General features: G+C 46.0%; 1 protein-coding gene across 1 annotated transcript in view; it reads right to left on the minus strand.

Moving 5' to 3' along the window:
• The window catches only part of SYT13 (synaptotagmin 13), a 28753-nt gene continuing 4616 nt past the window's right edge, over positions 1-24137 (minus strand). The window contains exons 2-6 of the mRNA XM_006124494.4: positions 19430-19652; positions 17773-17913; positions 11718-12031; positions 7007-7136; positions 1-4552 (exon numbers count right to left, since the gene is read on the minus strand). Of these exons, the coding sequence (XP_006124556.2) occupies positions 4248-4552; positions 7007-7136; positions 11718-12031; positions 17773-17913; positions 19430-19652 (1113 nt within the window). The 3' untranslated portion in view covers positions 1-4247. The remainder of the gene's footprint in view (positions 4553-7006; positions 7137-11717; positions 12032-17772; positions 17914-19429; positions 19653-24137) is intronic.

The raw sequence follows: 24137 nt of genomic DNA on the forward strand, positions 1-24137 counted from the left end.
TTCACAGTTTGGAATTGTTTATTTACTACTAAAGATTCACATTTGTGCTGTAACATCAGACACATGACTGACGGGTCTCATGCTTTCTTTTTGTGCTTTGAACTGTGAGTACAATGTAGACCATCAAAAGCTGGTTCTGTACAATAAAGACATCAATAAAAGGGGCTGAGAACTAGGAAAGCTTGGCCATTCATGTTGGAAAGCCATATAGCACTATTTTTCTTTGCTGATCACTATTCTTTTGAGATTCATCAGTGAGAAACTATTTTAATGCTAAGTTTTATTTCCTATAGCTCATCACTGTGTTAACTTTTTTAAGAGAACAAAATTCAGTTGTGATTGAGCTAAACTTTACATGTAACATGTTCCATCCCAGCTCTCTAGTTAGATCTAATCAGACTTAAGATGACCTTTGCAAAAGTGCAAGGAATGAGGCCAAACGCACATTCAGTTCAGTGCCTTTGGTAAATTTGTCATAGTGCTCTTAAATGCCATTGTGTTGAACTCTAGCCTCCATTACTGATGTGGCCTGTACCCTATTTTCCACCTCTTTATTGAATCACATACAAATCATGCATTTGCTGGTGAATAACAATGAACAACTATCACTACACGGTACATAATGGAGACTCAATGACTCCTAATATTGTGGAGTGGAGGTGAGTCCAGTATGCAGTTCAGGGATCAAATATTGCTGTTTGCAATTGTAAGATAACTGAATTTTCTGTGTATTGTTTAATTATAAAAGGAGAACTCAGCTTGGAATCTCAGACCTGAATCCCAGGCAAACATCAAGAAAACTTGAATTCAGGCCTTTTAGGTCTTCAGGTTATCTCTTTAATAATCAACAATGTTTTACAACTATCCTCCCTTACTACCATGCTGGTACATTGATTCAGTGCTAACTCTGCAAACAGGACTATCCACACAGCTAGGATACAGCACCCTACAATCACAGTACAAATTGTAAGAGAATAACTGTCTTTTTACCTACTAGTCTTTTGTCAGGTGCTGTAGTCCCAATACCCTTTTCGTGAAAAAAATCCACAGATGGGATACATAATGAAAATGGTTCATATGCAATTAGGGAGCTGCATTTCCAATGAAGCTGTCTTGCCTTTTCTGCTGTCCTACCATTTTCAAAATTTTACTTCTTTCTGCACTATCATGGAGCATAACAACTAGTTGAATTCACATTCCTGAGTTGTGATCAGTAACTTAATGCTCTGGTTTTCTGGTCATAGCAGTAACTGGCCATTTGGGATCTCCAATGCCAGCCAATTATCATAACATCACCATCAAGAAATAACATGTTGTAGATTAGTAGCACTCAGAGGAGACTCAACGTTAAAATGAGTTTGCACAGTTAAAACAAAAAAGGTCTAGATCTATAGTAAGGCTAAAGCCAAATTATGGATGCAGCAAGAGGTTGGACTCAAACATCCTGAAAGATTCTTTAGCTTTATTATTACTATAAGTTAATATTATATTCAGTTAATTCATGATATATTAATAATATAACTAAAAAGCAATTTAAAGTAGAGAGGCAAAGATGGATGAATTAAGATTCACCAACATGCAGCCTCTTATTACAATCAAGTCTATACCTATTATTCAATAACTGTTTGATCTTCTTATACAGATAAGTCTTACACTGCTGTTGATATAGGCATTGGGCCATGTAAACTGCAATGAACAACAAGGTGGATAATAACTTTTAGCTGTAGTCCATCTTTTATCATCTCTGAGTCTTATGTGCATTCTTCCTCTATCTCTTTCAAAAAAAATTGGCTTTTGTGTATTAATTAAGCAGCAATCTTCCAGAGGCAAGGGAATGGATTGAGTAATACCAGGTTAAAGTGATTAAATCTTATTAGATTTGGTGGAGATTGGGTAATTGATACTACAAATACTTTGGCTTTCATAGATTTATTCACATGAAATGATGGATCAATTTGATCATTGCTAGAATTAAATAGGAAGCACTGTAATTTTTGTCTCCTGTGTCCTACTCTTTAGAAGTCCAGAACTATAGGTGGCATGATTATATATGCAGCCCTTGAATGCTTGGTCCCCAAGCATGTCTCTTAAAGGCGAGTCCATTGTTTGCCATGGAATGTTGTAAGACAAGGGACAAGCTCATAGGGACATAGAAATAGCCACTGATGATACTCCTCCTGTATCTCAAGACACGGAAAAGAGAGTAAATAAATTACACTTAAGCCAGGCCAAAGTTCCAAAGCACAAGTGAAAGTAGTAGATGATGGTGAGTTAGTGGGACAGTGAAGACAAAGTCATCAGTCCTGTGGTGGTGTAGTACCTGGCAGCCTTCTGGGCTACTCGTCTAAGCAATGCTGGTAAGTAAGATTTCAGTATAGCACCTCAGCATCGAATCCAAACTGTTGGTGAAACATTCCCATCTAATTTACTCAGTCACATCTGCTTCTTGGAATATGATCCCTTCCAAAATCAGTCTATTTCTAAGCAGAAAGGATGGCAGTAAGTGGAAGGATTTGTGGGAAGTCATTGGCAATAACCAGATGGAACATTATCTGTCATTTTTTTCCCATCGTGTCAATGCTCTGCATGTGAGAGACAGTGAAGAGAGCTCCCCCAGGAGCAGTGGGAGAAAGAGGAATACACCACTTTGCACATATATATATTGGATAAGGGATTTAGAAGCTTTCATCTTTTCAATGGCTTTTAGCAACGCTAAATCCAAGATATCAAAGACTCCAGCAACGAAAGAACAGGAAGAAATCTAGACACAGGGTTTGGCAGTGCTCACTTCAAAGGCTGGATATGTACAGTAAAGTCTCCAGAAAATAACTCTGCTTCTTTGCTTTTCTCTCTCCCAATTTCTTGCTCTGTTTTTTTGTGTCCCTCTAGTCTCTTTTTCTGTTTCATTTTACCTTTATCAAGTTTCTCTCTTGTATAGCTTCTTTTCGTTGATCTCAGGAGGTTTATTTTTTATTTCATTGATTTCATTTTTGAACTCTTTGTTCCTTACACTCACATAAAGCAATATGGAAAACATTGATTGGCAAAATGGACATGGCCAGTTTGCTATTGCAGCGACTCCCCCCGCCCCCAATTTTTGTTGTCATGTCAGGAACCTGGCACTGAGGTTGGACACTACTTCTGTTACTTGGGGATGTCTTTACCACAGGACGAGGGACAGATTTTAGTTCTATACACGATAGTGTGTGTGTTAACATCTCTAATTCTGTGAGGTCAAACCTGTAGCTAGCTCAGTTGCTTCCACTAGAAAAGCTAGGCTGCCACAATCTGAGATGGCTGAAGGCCTGAGTTTTGAGGCTGAACCCTACACTCCCAAAAGGAGCTCAGAAATCCCATGATTCTGAAAAAATACCCACGGGAGCAAAAATGAACAAAAGAGTAATTGTGCCCTTCTCCGTCCCCAACTTTGTATTAATAGAAAAATCCTTCTACATCTTAACCTTAGCAATGTCAATCTGTGCTTCCCTGTTTTGCTGGCGGTCTCTGTAACAGAGCTAGAAACACTGGGAGATTTCTCCGCTATTACTAGAGGTGCGAAATCTTTAACAAAGAGAGTCTTTCTTCTAAACTGTTTGTCAAGGGCTTGATTTAAACAAAATTAATAAAAAGGCAAAAAGCAGATTTGAACACTGTGAATAAAACTCACTTTCCCTCTTACTTAATCAGGTTTCCCTTCTATAGTATGCTGTATACCTGCTAGCTCTCCAGTCATCCACAGAGTCTTCCAATGAAAGCAGGGCAGATATTTCCTGAACATATAAAATAAAAAATAAGCTAACTAAAAATTAGACTTTCTTTCTCCATCAAAAATCTATAAATAAAAGAATGCTCCCATTTTTTCCTTTTCCAGCTCCCGTTTCAATATAACCCCTACCGTGGCCTGACAGTCCCTATTTATTTTCATCAGTGGCTTTTCAGAGTCAGAGTCTTGTCCTTGTAGAAGTTAGAGGTCTGGTGGGGAGATGCATTCCATCCCTAGGAGAGAGTTCTGGAACTCTCCCCTACAATGAATGTGCCAGGACTTTGCCTGGTCTAGCTTAAGTGAATTCGTGTGGCAGGAAACCCAAAAAAGGCAGTGCCCATAAAGGGGTGTTGTGACTGATCATTTTATGGATGGATGTGGTTCATGTTCCAGCAAGGTGAAATAGAACTTGGCTTACTCCTCCTGTCTCCAAGACCTCCCATTATGGAAAGGCAGTTGACTGGTCATGATAGTGATTGCATGGCTACATATGAAGTTGGTGCCACATGGCTATCTGCCTCCGGGGGTTCCTCAGCATCTCCTCCCAGTGGTTCCTCTCTGTACCTGTGGCATGCAGACCTAGGCTGCACTTGCCCAGTGATTGGCTCTGCCCGAGGCCATCTTGGCTTAGCATTTCTAGCTCCACACTGGACGCGCGTAGCAGCTCATGGGGTACTTCAAACATGATCATCTCATTCCAGACTGGGTTGATCTTGTGTTTTGCACGCTTGGTCTGTTTCTTCTTCAGTTTCAGAGACTGGTGCTTCAGGGTCACTTTGACAGATACATCTGCATGGGAATGATGAAAAGAAAGACACCACAGAGATGAGCAGAGGACGGGCAGACAGTCATTAAAAGAGAATCTGAACTAATGATGACGGACCAAAGGAAAAGCATTTGAGCAACTTGTATTTGTTTTTTCTCTTCTTAAAAGTTGTTTTAATTTTTTTGTTGGCTTTTTAACCCTGTTTTTAAAGTCTAAGCTGCACAGGCAGATGTTAGACAATAACAGATGCAATAGCATGTTCAGACTGAGATCAGCATCTGGATCAAAAACATTCCCTTGGAGCTCAGGGAAGTTTGCATGCAAGGATTTTGTGTACTCTGGGACAGAACTGAAGGTGAGAGAGAGAGAGTTTGTGACACAGATCTGGGGCTGGATTTTGAACCCCACCAATGTTTGGGGTTTCTATCCAGTATTGCATCTACAAAAGCAATGGGTCCCATTTCCCTAAATAGAAATAACCTGCAAAGGGAAGAGGAAACTGCTGAATTCTAACAGGAATTCATTTGCCAGAGTAGACATAGCTCATTCTGTACTGGAAGAATTCTATGGATTCCTTCCTCGGCCTATGGATCCAATGAGATCATTGGAAAAAAGAAATATTCAGTGATGGCCTTTGCCTCCCTGCTACAACCTGGCTGTACAGGTCCTACAAACACATACTTCTAAAGACTCTTCAGTGTTCCCCATAAGGTGGGGCAGAAAAAATACGGCCTGCCAGACTGCTGAATCCAGCCTGCCAAGCTGCAGGATCTGGCCTCTGGGCACAGCAGTTTCCGTACATGCCCCACTCCCACACACTGCTCAGAGAAGCCCTCTGCTATGGCCATCTATTTCTGTGAGCGCTGCAAGCCTGGCGGGGGAGGAGAGGAGAGGCTTCATACTCTGCCTTCACCTCCAGCATGATCTCGCAGCTCCTATTGGCCAGTTTCCAGCCAATGCTAGCTGCCTGTTTACAGGACAGGCAGCATGCAAACCCCTCCCTCGTCCCACTGGCTCTCAAGATTCAGAGCAGCACATAGCTCTCTCCAGCTTCTCTGAGCAGAGGAACATTCTGGGTAGGGCTGCTGGCCAGGAGTCACCCAGGAGAGCTCCTCCCAGCCACAGTCTGCCAGCCCCTCTCACCTCCCAACCCACTGCTCCCCCACACTGCTTCCCTACCTCACCTAACCCAAACCCTCTGCACCAGCATTCCCTCTAAGCTGAGCAGCAGTACAGCTTCACAGGAGATTAATCAGCCTTGCCCAGGCAGAGGCTCGGGGCTGATTAACCTCCTGTGCTGCTCTGCAGCTTAGAGGGAACACTGCTCTGCACCCCTGCTCCTGCAATACCCCCTCCTAGACCCTGCCCCCCGCCTGCCCTCCTGCCCCAGGGGACAACCCTTCCCACACTTAGCACCCCAACCTCCTATCCCTGGTCACAACCCAAATCCCTACACCCCCTCTGGCCCCAGGTCACAATCCCCTCCCAGACCTTGCACCCCCGCCTGCACCCCAGACTCCTGCCCCTGGTCACAACCCCCTACTTCAGCCAAAGTCCCTCCCAGACCCCCCATGCCCTCCTGCACCCCAATCACTTACCCCAAACTCCCTTCTGCATCCAACCTCCATACCAGACCCCACACCACCTCCATTAATATCATGGAAGAATGAGGCCCTTGATCACTTACCAAGTACTTGGAGTGCCCCCCAATCAAAAATTATTTCCCATCACTGCCATAAGGGGATGTGGTAGGAAGTTCTGCAGTGCAGAGAATGAAGCAGGGTGAGTTAACATAGGGCTGCAGATTAGAGGGAAGTCTTAGAAGACTCGCTTTCTCTACCCTCCTTCTTAAAGGCTCTCAGATGGGTTAGGGGCAAGAAAGGATCATTATGCACCAGTAGAACTCCCCCTTTCACAAGAGAGTGTGGCCAAGCAATTTGAAAGTGCTGAGTGGTACTTTAGCAATATTATAACAGCTAGAGGGGAAAGTAAGCAGGTGCGCCCTGGTGCGCAGCACCAGCAAGAGCTGGCTGAGATGCGGCACAAGCCAGTAAGGAGCTATTTATAGAGCTGGCAGGGACTTGGGTTGCAATAGAACAGTACCTGTAAGAAATTGTAAGTTACTTTTACCACTGGGGCAGGGCTACTGGTTTTTCAGAAGCCTCTTTGCTCCACCCTGTCCCTGCCTGTCCTGAAAGCACCGCACAGAATGCAGCCTTTGCCATCATTGGTTTCTAGCTGTAATTAGACCATTAATGGTGATCGAATGACACACTATGAGCAGGCAGGTGCTTATGTGCTATGTACCTAGGATGACAAATATGACTACCTTGCTGATGTGCCAGATGTCTAGATACGGGAATGAGGGGCATAAGATTAGATTCTGACTCTGCAGAATCACAGTAAATCAGACCACCCTAATTCCATTGGGTCCTAAAGAAATTTGCCCAGTCCCCCTGTTGCTGTTCCCCACTCACCTTTCCCCAGGAGATCTTTCAGCTGCTTGGAATGGAGGTTCTTGGCTTTTATGAGCACCACAAGCAGGCGGTTTGCTGCTGGCAGATAGCTGATGGAGAGGAGTATCTCCCCATAGCCTGCATCCAGCTCCTAGAAGTTGAGAAGAAGAGCAGGAAGGAAAGGCACATTTAAAATTCACTCTTGTTCATACCACAGAGCAATGTGGGGCCAAAGATCTATGATAAATGCTCAAATGCAGCAAGTCACATTGTCTTTGGCTCCCAGGAGGATCCCCAGTTAAACGAGTTGAGGTCTGGTGAAACAAGTCAGAGTTGGCTCTTGGACAAAGTTCACAGTCGTGCTCTCTTCTCTGTGTGAGTTAACCCTTTCATTGCTGTTGGAAACTGTTTCCTAACAGCAATGTTCAATGGGATATTTACTCCAGTGAACGGAGCATGAGGATGTAACTGATATAGCATGCTGGGCAGGACCAGACTGATTTAAATAGAGAAATTTAGCTGTATCCTTAGGCTCTATCCTTTTCTCACAGATTATCCTACAGCTATGTCTCTTACTTTGATTATCTCCTTTAGTTGTTTGTCCCTTATATTAGATACCTTTGTGCAAAATAAATTTTGGCTAAACTTAAATCCTAGCTCTATATAATCCAGATGTTTTCTCTCCAGGGAAAGAGAAGACAATGCCCAGGGATATCACAATACTAACATACATGCATACACGGCATGAATTAGAACTAGTCACTTAAGCTTGACAGTCAATTTCTTGGCATGTCTCCCCCCAAATCTGCAAGTGATTCCTTCTATTTCCCCAACCTCTAGTTCCTTTGAGGTAGCTGCTTTGAATGATCAGACTTTCTTTTTACAGCAGGGGTGGGCAAATACTAGCCCACAGGCTGGATCCAGTCCACCAGGATTAGCTCCTGGTGGACTCCGCTATATTTATAAATATATCACTATATTTACCTGAACTGCCACAGGTACTGGTGATCACAGCTCCCATTGGCCACAGATCACCATTCCCACCAATGGGAGCTGCGGGAAGTGGTGTCCCTGTCCATGCTGCTTCCTGCCACTCCATTGGCCAGGAATGTTGATCTGTGGCCAACGGGAACCGCGATAGCTGGTACTTACGGCCATGCAGGTAAATATAGCAGTGGGCACCCGCCAGTGAATTGCTACTGTGTTATTGCCCACCCCTGCTTTACAGGGCCATAATTCCTTTCTGTATGCCATTAGTGATTGTCTGCTTAGCCTTCTGGGCTTCCTCCCTCCCTCACTGACATATATCCTTGTAGGCAGGGGCGGATATAGGGCAGGGCGAACGGGGCGGCCGCCCCGGGCCCCGCACTTCAAAAAGCCCTGCGCATGAGCCGTGGCAAAGGGGGGGGGGCCCTACGGAATTATGCTGCCCGGGGCCCTGCAAAATGGTCATCTGCCCCTGCTTGTAGGCAGGACGAGAAGAAGATAATCACACTAATGACAACTGATATTTCCTTTGAAAATGTTATTGTTTTCTAATGGGGAGTCAGAGGATTGAGACAGAGAATATATGTGCACACAGAGATATGAAAGGAGGAACAAAGGGGAAGTAATCATTCATTTTTAAGTAGGCAGCACCAGCATGAGACAGAAACCCCCATTTTAATGTGAGGTAAGTGGTCCAGAAAGGTCATTGAAAGCCAGCGTTCAATTGAGTGGATTCCCCTCGGGCTTACCACAAAAGACTAGAGTCTTTACAAGAGAGATCCCTTATCCAGGACTTTTTTGTGCCTTCCTCTCTCAGTTTTAAGTAGGCTATTAATATTTCAGATTAAGTTTTCCGCTTGCTGGCTGCTGTGGATGTGAACAGACATTCATTAATAACAGATTTACTCTTGAGAAAATGTTGCTGTCATAACTATCTGATTGGAATGACTCATACACAGAAGTCATTACCAGGGAAACTCCAAACTCAGATTAAATAAAGTACTTAGATTTTGTAGGCCTATTTTATGAATTTTGGTAAGGTGCGCAGGCAGCACTGAATACCTTATACTCAACCATCTTCTGAAAAACCTGTGCTAAATCTGAATTAATTTACATGGAGTCTAATCAGGCTACTTACAATGCCCATGTATTCACTGAATTCACTGCATAGTTTATTTCGAGTCTATTTCAAAATAGCTTATTTCGTCATTTAATAAAGCGCTATTTCGAGCCATCCCTTACCCCTCATAGAATGAGGTTTACAGGGATGGTGAAATAGTGCGTCTGCTATATTTCGAAATAACGGGTGCATTCAAAAGATGCGGGGTAGCTATTTCGGGATACCTCTGGTATCTCGAAATAACGTTGCTGTGTAGATATACCCAGCAAGTCCTATCCCAGAATACCCTACAGCTCAATGATTAGGAAGTTCTCTTCAGATTTGGGAGACATAATTTCAAATCCCTGATGGAACGACACCACTGTTTTGTTAATCTAGTTTTTCATTTCTTTCACTTTTTATGTCGCAAGGCACACAAAAATTAAATGAAACAATTTGTTTCAGGTTGAATGAAATGTTTTGTTCAACTGGAAATGAAAGTTTGATTGACTTTTTTCATTCAAAATTATTTGGAATTTTTGGATTTTTGGATAAAGTAGGACCATTTTTTTAATGTTTCAAAACTGAGAGTACATTTGTAAGAAATCAGTTATTTGACAGACTCTAATAACGTCCCACCGCACCAATGCATCATGAGGTTTAATCAGTTAATAATGCATGTGGAAGGTACTATGAAGCAGAGAGTATTAAACCAGGCTGAAGGGAGAGGAGGACATGACTAGCAGTAGTAATCTAGCATCTGCAGCTTTCATAATGTGGAAAACATTGCTCTAAGACTGTGACAGTACTTCCCATATTTCCAAAGAGCAGTGACATTACCTGGGCAGTTGTGAGCTCCCCTTTCCGTTCTTGTATTTGAGTAAGAGAATTCTAGAGGGGGTGGGTTTGACACTTTTGCAGCTCATGGCTTTTCAGGAGATTATCAAATTTTAAACAAATTCCAGCAACATCTTTCTTTGATGTATGCTGATAAAAATAGCTCCTATGGCTGTTTGATCATTTCTTTCTTGCTCCCTCATTCCCTCCCGCCCTGGCTCTCAATTAATGATTCATGACTTATATTTAAGCTGGCTGTGTACTGATTGGTTCGTCCAGGTCCCTGATGACGCAAAGACCGCTTTCACTGCACATCTTTCAGCTCAAAATGGGGCACTGTTCATAACCACTGTCAATGTTAGCCTTCTCCTCTCAGGTTAGAAAAGGAATACATTTTGCCTTATCAAGTGAGTGGCTGTTAAGATGGAACATGGCAGAGGGGACAATATGTCCAGGGCCCTGTCATCTTGAAGATGTATTGATGTCTCCTAATTGCTACATACAGGGAGCATCTTGGTACCTTTTGTATAATAATTACTGGAGCAGATATTGAACTTGAAAAAGCTTTTCAGTTTAGCCTAAAATGTGAATTTACACCAATACAGTTATACTGATATAACTCACTGGGTAAACATTCTTATTCCAGATAGAAGGGGGGGAGGGGTGAAGTTAAACAAGAAAAAAAAAGCCACTCTTACACTGGAACAAGGATGTCCAGAGAGGGTGTTGGGGGGGGGGGCGTTAATACAAGTGTAATTGGTGAAAGTTTCCCCTGTAGCCAACGCCATAAACACCATCTGATAAACTGGTCCTAGCCATCCATTTATTCCTATCGTCCATCTGTCTATCTCAGGGTTTTCCATAGTGCTCAGCACTGTAGTATCTGAGTGCTGTCCATGTAAACTAGCACTGCTGGAAGCTGGTGAACTGCTGATGCAGAGTCTAAGTTCTGCGATTTAAGAAAATTCACTGTGTAGTCCTCAGGCATTACAAGGCCAGATGATTACTTCAGTGTTCAACAACACTCAGCAATGCCTGTCCCTTGCTGTATTTTTTGCTCTGTCCAGCACCCTGGATCTGACTACACGGAGTCTATCACAATCCTGTCTCTGTTTGATCCTCGTGCTCAGGAGTTACATTTTTAAAAAATCATAAAGGCTCACAAAACTTGCTGCTCAGGAAACCTAAGAAATAATAGCTCTGCCTAGGTTAATGCCAGGTAGCTGCAGAGGTGCATGTTTCCAACATTTAGCACCACTGATACATTTCAATCCTAACTTACAGCACTCTCTGTATTCCATTCCTTGCCTCACCCTCCCCACAGCTCTGCAATGCAGTTCCATCCTGATGTCTGTGGAGCACCTTTGTAGATCAGCTCGTATGCTGTAGGTCACTCTTGGCCGACACCACCTCTAGCTAGTCCAGTTTAGAACGCCCACACAGCTCACCTAGCGAACCTCAGATCATCCCTGCAACAGCCCCAAGATATTGATGCTGACTGTTGCAGGTCAGCAATTGTCATGTAACACAAGGAGAAGGAGGGGTTATGTAGGTGCTGTGAGCTATAAAGTTAGGAAAGGAGTTGGGGCACTTGGATTATTTGCTGAAATAGTCAGATCTTGAGCTGTGCTGATGATCTCTTGAAGTCACTGGAGTTGTGGAGGCTCATCCCCATTCAGAATCTGGCCTGGTGTAAATGCAGACCTGGTTATTACATGCCTGAAATACAGACAGATTGAAACAAGCTTCTCTAGCTTCAGAAACTAACTCTTGTTGCATTGCCCGAGCTACAGATAGGAATTGACATACCTTCTGAGGTGTCTTCAGTTTCTCCCACTGGGCCACACTGAAGGGTTCCCCCACATTAGTCAGGCTCAGTTTAATTTCTCCAACAATGCTGTGCCGAGAGAACCTGTCGCAGTTCCTCAAAGTGAGAGTCAGTGTTCCTTCTTGCACCTCCTCCCCCGCTAATGGGAACAGCAGAGCTTCCTCCCAGATAATGTGGTGCACTTTCTTCTTCAGCACTGTCTGGGCCTCCGTGATGCCAGACTTGCTCACCAAGGTGCCCAGGATATAGCAATCACAGCCAACATCCTGATCCCCTGTCATGCTTCCATGCATAGCTGTAGGACAAAGAAAGGGAGGTTGCATTACAAGAAATATTCTATCACAAGAACTAGGTATTAATTGGCAGAAGGCTGTGGGACCTTTGCCAGTCTCACAATAGTCATAAAATGAAATGGATGCACAGACATCCAAGATGTGGCTGAAGCCTGCTCTTTCTTCTAACTAGCACTGGAGAGACTAAAGTCCAGGGCCCTGTGTTATTTTATGTGCCTTCAAAATGTCCAAGAATATTTTGTCATTGTCCTTCAGCAACTACATAAGGATATTGTTATTGTCTGGGAGATTTTGCAGCACACTTAAGCAAACATGCACCATTCCAAGGCACTGAACTAGTAACCTGAGAAGACACAACATGAAATGTTCAGGGGGATTTTAATTTACCTTCAGAAAGAGAGTCTCATATAAAATATATTTCAGGGAATTGGTCAATCATGGAAGACAGAGGTATAGAAGGCCACTTAATTCATCTGGCCCATCCCGCAGGGCCAGTATAGTATGTCCATAATGTTCATTCCCAACAATTTGGTCTAGTCTTTTTTGAAATGGCATCTTTGGGAGATCATTCCACAGTCCAATGGCTCTCAATGTTAGAGTTTTCCTTCTGGCATTCAGCCCCAAATTTTCCTATTTTTTATTTCACTGAATGGACTAAAATGAAAAAAAATGACGTAAAATATCATTTTACACGTTTCATGAACAGGGACAAATGAACCTATTACCCCTCCTGACTGCAGCAACAACTCTACTCCTCAGCTAGGCAATGTACAGGTTGAACCCCTCTAATCTGGCATTCTCAGGACCTGACCAATGCCAAACTAGAGAATTTGCAGAACCATGTGAGGTCAATATTGTTGAGTAGCATTACGAACACTTCCACTGCTTACTGGGCTCTGGAAAACATGTAGGGGTCAATTAGAGCAAAATAACAACACAGAACACTAAGGGTACGTCTACACTACAGCGCTAGTTCGAACTAACTTAGTTCGAATTAGTTAATTCGAACTAAGCTAGTTCGAACTAACGCATCTAGAACTAAAAACTAGTTCGAACTAGCGTTTTGCTAATTCGAACTAGCAAGTCCACATTGAGTGGACTCTGAACAGGGCTTAAGGATGGCCGGAAGCAGTGCTGGCAGGGCATCAGAGGAGGACTTAGAGCGTGGAGATGCTGTCTCAGGCTAGCCGAGGGCTGTGCTTAAAGGGACCCGACCCCCACCCCGGACAGACAGTTCTCAGGGGTGCCCCGCTTACAAACCAGTCCTGGCTTGGAGTGCCCGAAGTACCCACACTGGGCACATCACACCACTCGGCCATCAGACCGGCTGCACTTGCCGCAGGCTGCCATCTGGGGAGAGGGGACAATCGGGGGGCTGCAGGAGAGCTTCCACCCCCAGAAGCCCGCAGAGCCAGCCCAGTCCTCCCCATCGGGGGCTCGTGCCCCATTCCTCCCTCACCTTCTTCCACTTACCCTTCCCTAGCCCCCCTTCTTATTGATGTACAAAATAAAGGACACATGTGTTCAAAAATAGAAACTCTGTTTATTTAACAAAACTCGGGGAAACTGGGAAAAGGAGGTGGGAGAGGGGAAGAGAGAGGCTGGGAGAGGGGAGGGGGAAAACTGGGAGGAGGGAGCTGAAAGGGGGAAGCAAGGGAAAGGAGGGGGTGGGGAAACTGAAGGATCAGGGGTGGGGGTCTCGCCGGGCCGACCGCCTCCCAGTACAGCGAGGGAGGGGGCCTCGGCGTCCCCGGGGCGATGGGGTGGAGGGTGCGGAGGTTGAGGTGGGGGGTGTGGACATTGAGGAAGAGGTTGTGGGGGTTGAGGAGGGAGAGGTGGGAGGGGGAGCAGGAGTGGGAGGAGGGACAGCAGTTGGGGGGACAGCTGGTGCAGGATCAGCACGGGGCACCATGCTCTGCAGCAGGAGCTGCAGGTTGGTGCTCAGCCCTCGGACCTCAGACAGCAGCTCGTGGCGGACCTGCAGGTCTTCCTGCATCCAGGACCGCAGTGTGCGGTGCACGGCTTGCAGGGCCCCAAGGTGCTGGTCCCAGTATTCCTGCTCCGTGCTGGCAGTCCGGAGCAGGCCGCGGGTGCGGGAGCATGTCCCAGGCGGGGTGGTGCGCCCTGCACGAGCAGCTGGTGCAGCTGTAGAGAAAGAAGAGAAGGGGTCAGTTCTCCCTGGGGACGCAGAGGATGATGCCCAGCCCCCTCCCCAACTCCGCAACGTGAGGGTGACCATGTCCTGCACCGTCACAGCCGCTGTGCTTGTACAGAGGCCATGGTCAGGATGTCTGGCTCTCCCCGGGACTGGAAGCTGCCCCAAGACCGCACCCATGTCCCTGTGCCATGTATAGTGTGGCCGGGGCGGTGGGGGGAAAGGGGAGATGTCCCCTGCCTCCGTGTAGAGGGGACATGTGAAGGGAAATCATCCTGCTGGGTCCTGCCCCGGGGTCGGGAGCATGTCACGTCTCTTTGCACAAGCATGTGCCTATTGGGCAATGGCCCCTGGGTGTCACGCAGCTGGAGCCACCTGCCCAAGGGTGGCATGGCACGTGCTCGCACGTGTACAGGTGTCTGCGTGATCCGTGGAAGGCATGGCCCACGCGCGCGGTCCCTGGTCTCCCTGCCACCTCCCCCCCCGAACTACTTAATTCAAACTACTTACCCGGTACGGTCTCCCTGGACGACCCTGCCGACTCCGGTGCTGGGACATCCTGCGGTGGCCCCTCCGGTGTGCCCGGGTCAGGGCCCTCCAGTCCCGGCTCGCTGTCCCCCAGGCTGGCACGGACCGCCCTGCCCCCCAAGAGTCGGTTGAGGGCAGAGAAGTAGGGGCAGGTGGCAGCCCCTGCTGTGGCGTCACCCCTGGTGGCCCTGGCGTACGCCTGGCGCAGCTTTTTAATTTTAATGCGCACCTGCTCCTGGGTGCGCCTGTGTCCCCTGGTGGCCATGGCGGCTGCTATGCGGCCATAGACGGCCGCATTCCTCCTCCTAGTGCGGAGATCATGGACGTTGGGGGCCTGCCCCCAAACCTCAATGAGGTCCATGACCTCCGCACTAGTCCAGGAGGCCGCGCGCCGTCTACGGCCCCTGGCTGGCCCCTGGGTGCTGGGGGACTGGGCAGGGGACATGTCACTCCCACTGGCTGCCTGGCTCATGGTGGGGCCACTGCTTCGGGGCAGAGACTCCTGGCAGGGCTGGCTGTCTCAAGTGCCGTCTGGCCAGAGTCTACCCCTTTAAGGGCCCGGGGCTGGGGGAGAGGAGAAGAGTTTTCCTGGTTGTGCCCAGAGAGGCCACCAGGGGGAACCTGGGAAGGGCTAGCCTCCCACTAGTTCGAACTAAAGGGCTAGCTAGTTCGAACTAGGCGTTAGTCCTCGTAAAATGAGGTTTACCTAGTTCGAACTAAGCGCTCCCCTAGTTCGATTCAAATTCGAACTAGCGGAGCGCTAGTGTAGCACCTATTAAAGTTAGTTCGAACTAACGTCCGTTAGTTCGAACTAACTTTGTAGTGTAGACATACCCTAAGAGACAGGATTGGTGGCAGTAAATAATTTTTATGGAACCACGGGAAACTTGGCCACACCTATGATAAGTGGACATCTTGCTATTTAAAGTTGTGCCGGACCATGGATATTGCCAAATCAGAGAATGCTGGACCAGAGAGGTTCAGCCTGTGGAAACAAGGCCTCTCTGTGACTGCAAAAGTCAGTGTGCCTATCTGACAATGGAGAGATGCCCACTAGCTTGGCAACTATGAGCAAACAAATCTTTGACAGCCAGGATCAATGTTCCCTCTAATCGTTTCCATACATGTGTAGAATAATTGTTTTCTGTGCAACAAGAACCTAGCTGTGAGTGCTCTGCTAATCAGCTGGGTGGCATTTGACTTTCTCCTGAGCGCAAAGCCGGCCCAAGATATGGGCCAGGTGGGCTACCGCCCGGGGTGCCTCATTGTAGAGGGCGCTGCGCAGGGCTGCCGGGCCGGGCGGGGGCGGCACCACACATGCACCACGTGTCCGGGGCGGTGCCACGCATGTGTCGGGCACCTGGGGGAAGGGCCACGCATGCGCTGGGCACCTAGGAGTGGGGCCATGCATGCACCGGGCGCCTGGGGACAGGGCCGCACATGTGTCGCACTCCCGGGGGCAGCACCACGCTCCTGCGGCCCAGGGCGCATGAATGGCTCGGGCTGGTCCTGCCTGAGCAGCTGCATAAGTGCCCAGTGTACAGGAAACACTGCCCAAAGGGACCCTGTCTCATTAAGAGAGCAGAGCTCCTGCTGAGGAGACAGGAAGAGTACAGCATGTGAATGAGCACTCACTGAACACGCACATCCACCTTGGAAAGAAACTGAGGGCTGTGCGCTTGTTGCTGGCAGCTTGCCCAGTGCAGAGGCTGCAGTTTAGTTCCCCTTCAGTGCATACTTGGGAAGGTGATAGTTGGGCTGAATTTGGGGGAACTGAAACTACGCTCCCAGAAGGACTGTAATTGGCAAGGAGAGGGTTAACAGTGACCTATCTGTGAGTAGCTCTCCAGCTGCTTGTTCTTAGTGAGATTGCCAGAGAGTCTTGTCACTAGGCTAGGCTCAGCTGGAGGGAGTTACCCTACCCAGAGAGTATATATGAGGAATGTGATTTAACCATCTCTTCCTCCAACTTGGCCTGCACCAGCGGTTGGTATATGTCATGTCAGAGTGACATTTCTTTTGGTAGCCTAGCGGCGGGAAGCTCTGTAGATTTTCCTGCCACTTACGTGAATCATAAATCTGGGTGCAGGTTTGTCCTACATCCTTTACAGCAGCGATTTTCAAACTTTTTTTCTCATGACCCAGTTGAAGAATATTGTTGATACCACAAATGAACATCATTTCACTAGAATGTGGGCTCCGGGGTGGGCCTGAGGATGTGAGCTTTGGGGCGTGGGAGGGGGCTCCAGCTGGTGGGGGAAGGCTGGAGGAGGAGGGGTTTACCTTGAGTGGCTCCTGGTCAGTGGTGCAGCGGGGGTGCTAAGGTAGGCGTCCTGCCTCTCCTGGCACTACAGACCATGCTGCACCCAGAAGCAGCCAGCAGCAGGTTCCTAGTCAATGGGAGTGCAGGGCTAGTGCTCGGGACAGGGGCAGTGTGTGGAGCTCTGTGTGCTCTCCCCACAACACACACACTTAGGAGCCGGGCCTCCTGCCGGCCACTTCTAGGGCACAGCAGTCTGCAGTGCCAGAACAGGTAGCACCCCCACTGGTCACCTGATGCTCCTGTAGCAATGTGCCCCAGTGCCTGGCATTCCACAACCCAGTACTGGGTCGTAACCCAGAGTTTGAAAACCCCTGCATTACAAGATCAGACAGAAGGGGTAACCAAAAAAGAAAAAAGTTGTTGGCTGGAGAGGTGGGAGGAGGAGGGGAATGTTGAGACTGTCATTTCCTAAAAATAACAGTAAGAGTGGGGGATCCTTATCTGGCCACCTCTAACAAGGGCAGAATAGGATGAACACCTTTTGATTCCCTCCTACTGCCTTTGAGCAACACAAGTTGCTGCTCTAGCGGTTAAACCATGGTACAGTCTTTTCAAGCAGTGACAGCTCTTGGCACTTCTAGTTTGAAAGCCTTATAGCCAATGAAACATCCCTCCATTTTGCAGGAACATATTGATGATTATGTGGGAGATGAAAGATTTTTAGAGTCCGAATATATTGTGTATCTTTCAAATAAAGGATTGTTTATATAAAATAGGCAGGGTGGGGAGACACTTACCTTCAAGAAAGGCCACGCATAGCTCGGCTTTCTGTCGATCATACCCAAGGGAATAGTGGAGTTCGGGGACCTGGTTACAGCTGGCTGCTTTTTCGGGGTTCAGGTGCTCTGTGACACACACGTCCTTTACTGCACCTGGAACTGAAGTTACTCTGTTAGCAAGACTTCATTATTCATCAACCCAAATTCACCACTTGGCTTCACACTGTTCTGTAGCTCTACCCTTCTCCACTTCCACCTCCTTCCAGATGTGGACAGATTTCACTTTCTGTGTACTACCTGGGTTTTAGGAAGCCAGCTATGACTGTTCATTCCATTACCCACCAAGGTGACAACTATTCATGTTCCTGCTTTTTCACATAGTCTCTGAATTAGACTGTATGTTTGGGGGGGAGTGGGGTAAAGATTTCAGAGTGGACTCTGATCCTACTTACAAGACTAACAAATTTTACTAAAACTATTGGAAAGAATTCAAGATATTCTTTTCCACACAGAAAGCCACTGTTATATTAATTACCACAGTGCCTGACTAGGTAGAAAGTGGTAGACTGAAAGACTGTTTTTCTTACAAGAATTTGGAAGGGGGTATATATTAGGTTAACTACCTCAAGAAAAGCACAAGAAGGACCGAAAAAGGAAGCCACCATATTTTATTGAGAGATACTTTTGTCTGCAGTATCATTTTGGCACAAATTCCCAAGAAGCAGAAATGGTAGGGAGCTGGAACTTAGTCCCCCAAGCAAATGCCAGTCGGAATCAAAATCAATATGACCTGGTCTATAGAGGAGAAAGCAAACAGTTCTTGTTTTATTTCAACAACACTCGTTTTTTGATAGCAGGCACAGCAGGAAGCCAGAGCACTTTTGGAGTTGTTCGTGCACAGAGGTTAGTGCACTGATGCCCACACCTCAAGCTCTGAGGCCAGGCTATGTGCAGCCTTCTTGCTTTAGCAGCCCAATCCTATTGCCTTTCTTCTGATACTTTAGGATGATGCTTATATGCTCACCTCCCCCTTCATTCCCAATGAGGAAGGGTTGGGAGAGTGGCCCTCCCTGCCCAGAAAGAGACAGAGAAACTATCAAGTACGGCAAACGATTTTTCAAGTTAAAAATAAATCTCTACATATACCATGCACAGAGTGCACCATGCCCACTGGAAAATCCCCAGGAAGACTGTATTAATGTTATATCCACCAGGATCAATTGTGCTGTTAAAAAGACAGCTCAGGAGGTAAAATCAATATGGGCACAGACCCATCACAAGCATGGGATGCTGCCAGACGCAAACAGTTAAAATTAGACTCTCTAAGGCCAGAGGAGCCTGGATTTAAAATTATTCAAAGCTCTGGTGTATGTATACTACTGGAACCCCATGATGGGCTCCATCGCTACTATATCTTGACCAACCACACTTGAAATGATGGTGGACCAAGCAAGCCTCAGGTAATTTGTAAACTGAGCACGTTTGTGCTGGGATCATTGAGAGACAAGAACTATGAAGTTCCCCCCATGGTCATTTTTACATCTACTGTTCTGATGATAACTCCACTTAAATCCTGTGTACAAGTCCTATGTTGCTTATCAGACACCCGGGCATTGGAGCAATGGTCACCAGTATGAATAGGAAATGGTTCCATTGGACTTAGAACTTCTCCTACCATTCTGAGGGAGAACAAATAACTCCTCATTGACTTGGATCTTCATTCTGTTCTGGTCCAGAAATTCCTGTTTTCCCCTGGCTGGCTCTTCAGTTGTCTTCAGGGCATAGTCCACATAGTTAACAATTTCTGAGGCGGTCACAACTGGCTTTGGGCCATAGATGTTGGGAAACTTCAGGAGAGTCCGAGGCTGGATGGGTTCAGTAGTCTTCTTAATGCTGAACTGAAATAAAAATTCTTTTCATTATTCTTTATCAGGACAGTGGTTCTCAAATACGGGTCAAACCCCTTTTTAATAGGGTTGCCAGAGCTGGAGTTAGACATGCTTGGGTCTGGGGCCAAGCTGAAGCCTGAGTCACACCACTGTGGGCCAAAGTGAAGCCTGAGGGTTTCAGCTCTGAAGCCAGGGGTCAGGTCATACGCTCCATGCATGGGGCTGAAGCTCTTGGGGTCCTCCCCCTGCCCAGAAGGTGAGGCTCAGGTTTTGGCTTTGCCTCCCTGCCCTGTCCCCCCCCCCTCCCCACACACACACACACACAAACACACAGGGTGACAGGGCTCAGGCTTTGGTCCTCCCTTCCTGGGGACATGTAGTAATTTTTGTTGTCAGAAGGGGGTCGTGGTTCAATGAAGTGTGAGAACCCTTGGATTAGACCAATGCCACCAATTTACCCAAGGCCAGCTGATCCAGATCAAGGGAAAAAATGATTCATCCAATCATTCCTGATGTCATTGTTACTTGGCTCATTGAACTCTCTGCATCTACCATGAGAAGATCACCTACACAAACCTGTTACCTAGTTTCTCAGTCTCTGTCCCTCTTCAAACCCACCCCTCAACTGATGTTTGTTTGCAATAGCAAAGGGAAACGTTCCCATTTGTTGATTATTGACCCTTCACAGTCACAATAAACCTTTACTTTATATGTCTAACAGTAAAAGCTCCTTGATTAGATGGACTGACGTTTTGGTCTGATAGGTCAGAGTTTGTTTTATAGTTTCAATCCCATGCTGGTTCGCAAGGAACAACACAGAGTACAGAAGGCTAATGAAAAAAGCACAGCAATGAATTCAACCCACATAGGGACCCTTCATTGAGAAGACGAGGCAAGTGAAAATCTGTCAATGGAACATTGAATTCCACCCCCATCTACACTCTAAATACAAATTCCAGCTATGTGGAATTGAAATCAGTCTGTGTGAACATATATTTGGATTTATCCCTGGGAAAAACAGACTGAGCAGGAGCAACACTGGTCAATTTGCATTACTGGTCCTAAAGCGTTTAGAGGATCTTGTGTGAAGGGTGCTGGAGAAATGGAAAATACTATTCTATTGTGATCATGCTGCAGTCAAAGGGTCTCTTGTCCCATTAACTGTCAAGCTATTTCATTTTACATTTAGACTACAAGAGCGAGCAAGACAATATTCTTAATTGTAATTAATGTTCTTCCATTAGTTGGATTTGCATTAATAATGAATGCAGATAGTGCCATTGGGAGAAGCAGTCTCTTGAGTTAGGGCCTTTTGCTCCCAAATTCCACATCCTTAGGGAATATTTCCCTTCCTCAAAGACAAGCACAAACACCAACAATAATGTTGCATTTTGTTTTTTAACGCAACTCCGCATGCAATGCCCACAGAATCCGAAAGTGAAAGCCATTAGCAACAGAAGAGATCTATTCGGTTATTGATTCCCTCTCCCCAAGTAGCCAGGGCAGGATTGTTCATTATAGTCCATTATCAATGCTTTCTCCACTCTAGTTTTATGACCTCTGGTCTATAATCTTAGAGAGAAAATTATTCCTCTGCAGAGGGTCAGCCCTGGCAGTAAGTGTTAAGCCTCTTGTTGGCAAAAAGGAGGGAGCGGGGCTTCACCCTTATGGATTTTAAACACTAGTTCTGACACACCTGATATAACAAGTTCAAATCCCAGCATGATCAAATCAGACTTTCCTCTTTCTAAAATAAATGAAGTGTGTTTTGTGTGGTAGGCAGAAGTCTTTGGGCAATATCTTGAAAAACAAGATCCTGGTTGCTCTGCACAGACGTTAAACATCCCATGCCCTGGGGGTTGTGACCAATAATTTGTCCTCTTCACTCTTATACCAAGGGTAGTCTGTAATAGCTGCACTTCATACCAGAGGCAGCAGCATTTGAGTAGTCTTGTATATGGGTATCCTGTGAAACCAACTGAGGATCTTTTGAGATGAAAGATGTCATACAAATATTAAGTATTGTTATTTCCATCACTTTCCTTGTTTGCTAAAAGCCAGACACGTAATCAGAAAATCCATCAGCAGATAACAACTAACAGCTCCATTGGGTTTACATAATATGTTAGTCTGTCTACTCCACAGAATTAGAAATGAGAGATATAGGCAAACTAGTGGGGACCAATCCATCCCTTTTTCCCCACTGCATCTGCTTCTGTTTATTATTCATGCTGCCAGCTGTTTCACAAGCACTGGCAACTAATATTTGTACTTAGTCTTGCCCATGGAAAGTCCCTTTTACAAATCAAACTGTAACAGCAATGCCTTAAATAAAACAAAGAGCAAGAGAGTTCAGTCAGTTATGTGTAAAATGAGAGAGACCAAATTAGACAAGATGCTGCTCTTGACCCTTCTGTGTCCCTCCTTGACATCATTAAAACCCTGAACTTGATTATTTCCTTGGCTGATCTTGTATCTGACTCACAAGCAATGCAAGCTTGCTGTTGTAACTGTGTCCCATGACCTGAGACATGTTCGATGTGACAATATAAAAGCCACTTACTTTTGCTTGTTCTGTAGATACATCTTTATGTTTGGACAAGACCAAAGCTTATTTACAGGGGCCTCTAAGGATCTTGGGGTTTTTCTACATAGTAAACATGCTTGTCTACACAGCACTGGCAAAGTGGACTGAAGGGGTGTAATCTGTAGAGCGCTGTAATGTGTTGTGCTCTAACTGCCCCGTGAAGATCCTGCTGACACACCCTAAGAGATCCTACTTCATGTAGATAAAGTTCCATGTTAAACCATATTAGATCAGTATTAAAGCAAACAACGCAACAATATACATCCCATATAGTCAGTGGCGTAGCGAGGGAGGATGGGGGGGCAGTTGCCCCTGGGTGCCATGCTAGCAGGGTGCCAATTTAGTTCCCCTCCACTTCCCCTGTCATCCCTCGGCTTGCCTGCTCCTCCTCTGCTCACCAGCACTGGCTGAAGCCTCCTTCCCACCTCTCCATCCCCAGCCCAGCCTGCCTCCATCTCCACCGGTGGGTTAGTGCGTGTAGGGGCCCAGCCCCAAACTGGAGGGGGCAGCAGAAGATGCAGTACAAGCTCCCCCTCTCTCCTCCCAGGGTCAGGCTCAGCCATGTGTCAGGTTCAGGGCCCTGCCACATGGTGGGGGGGGGGGGCGCAAATTTTGCCTTTGCTCCCAGGCACATAACATCCTCGCTATGCCTCTGAATATAGTCTAGCTTCTTCTGTCTTTGTCATCTCTGTCTCAGAATCTCCTGATATTGACAAGCCTCAATAATTAATTGTTCCAAGCACTGGCTAGGACATACAGTGTAATAAAGTAGCTTTCTGTTAGTGGATTCCTGGGTTCCGCTCCCCTCCCCCCCAAAAAAAGACAGAATTGTTGATAATAACAGACATGGATGATGTACTGCACTTCACAGACATAAAACTAGATTTGAGATTAATCTTTAAAGTGAATATGGAGTACTTTAAAATCTGAGACATTTTAGGGAGTGTATGTTCCTGGCAATGGGTTCCTTTTAATTTGGAAAAAACAAGCAAACATATGGAATATGGGAAATAGGGACATTTTGCACTTTGAGTGACAGAACGCTCTGTTCATCTCGCAGACACCATTTTTCTGGAATTCTTGCAAAAACATACCAGCAATTTCAGTTGCAGCAGGCCTAAAATATTAACCCTAATAATGAACATGGTCAAAACACTATTACCCTGGAGCACTAGGAGGAGTCTTATGTTGTACCAAGAGCTGGGTGAATAATTGAACAAGATATTGGTCATGTACTATATTAAAATATTGCAAGCTTTGTTGAATTAATAAATATGACAGGAGCCTGAACCTCTGAGGTTCTGAGCACCTGAGCACAGTGTGACTTCAGTGACATATCTGTATGCTTAGCAGTTTGCAGGCTGCGTTCCTGAGGGAGAAGCTGCAGAAATGCATTAACACTTTCCATAGGCTCTTCAAAACACTATTAAGGAAAGTTGGTTACTCCAAGGGTGAAATCGTATGAAGGATTAAAACTTGGTTTGGAGCTAAACAATAAAAAGTAGAGTTGGAAAAGAAATTGTTTCTGTGGGAAGACATTGATAATGGAGTGCTCTGTGGATAGTGCTGCTGGATATATTAATGGTCCAGGAAACAGGTGAAAGGTGATGCACAATAAGGGTTTGGAATGAAATCTTTCAAAATTGCCTTGGGGCTTAGGCACCCAGTTCCCATTCATTTTTAACTGTACACTTTGAAAATCTCAGGCTTGTTGCATCGTATTGGCTCATAGACTAAACTAGAAATATCAGTAGTTAATCATCTATTAGGTTAGCCAAAGCTACCGAGAAACCAGAGGAGGACCTAGGAAACTGGAAAACACATTGGCAGGGGAAATTCAAAATAATTACAGGCAAATGACCAGGATGAGGGGATGGATTCCACCCTCAGCAAGTTTGTGGATGACA

Source organism: Pelodiscus sinensis, chromosome 4, assembly GCF_049634645.1.
Source record: "Pelodiscus sinensis isolate JC-2024 chromosome 4, ASM4963464v1, whole genome shotgun sequence".
NCBI classification, from domain to species: Eukaryota; Metazoa; Chordata; order Testudines; family Trionychidae; genus Pelodiscus; species Pelodiscus sinensis.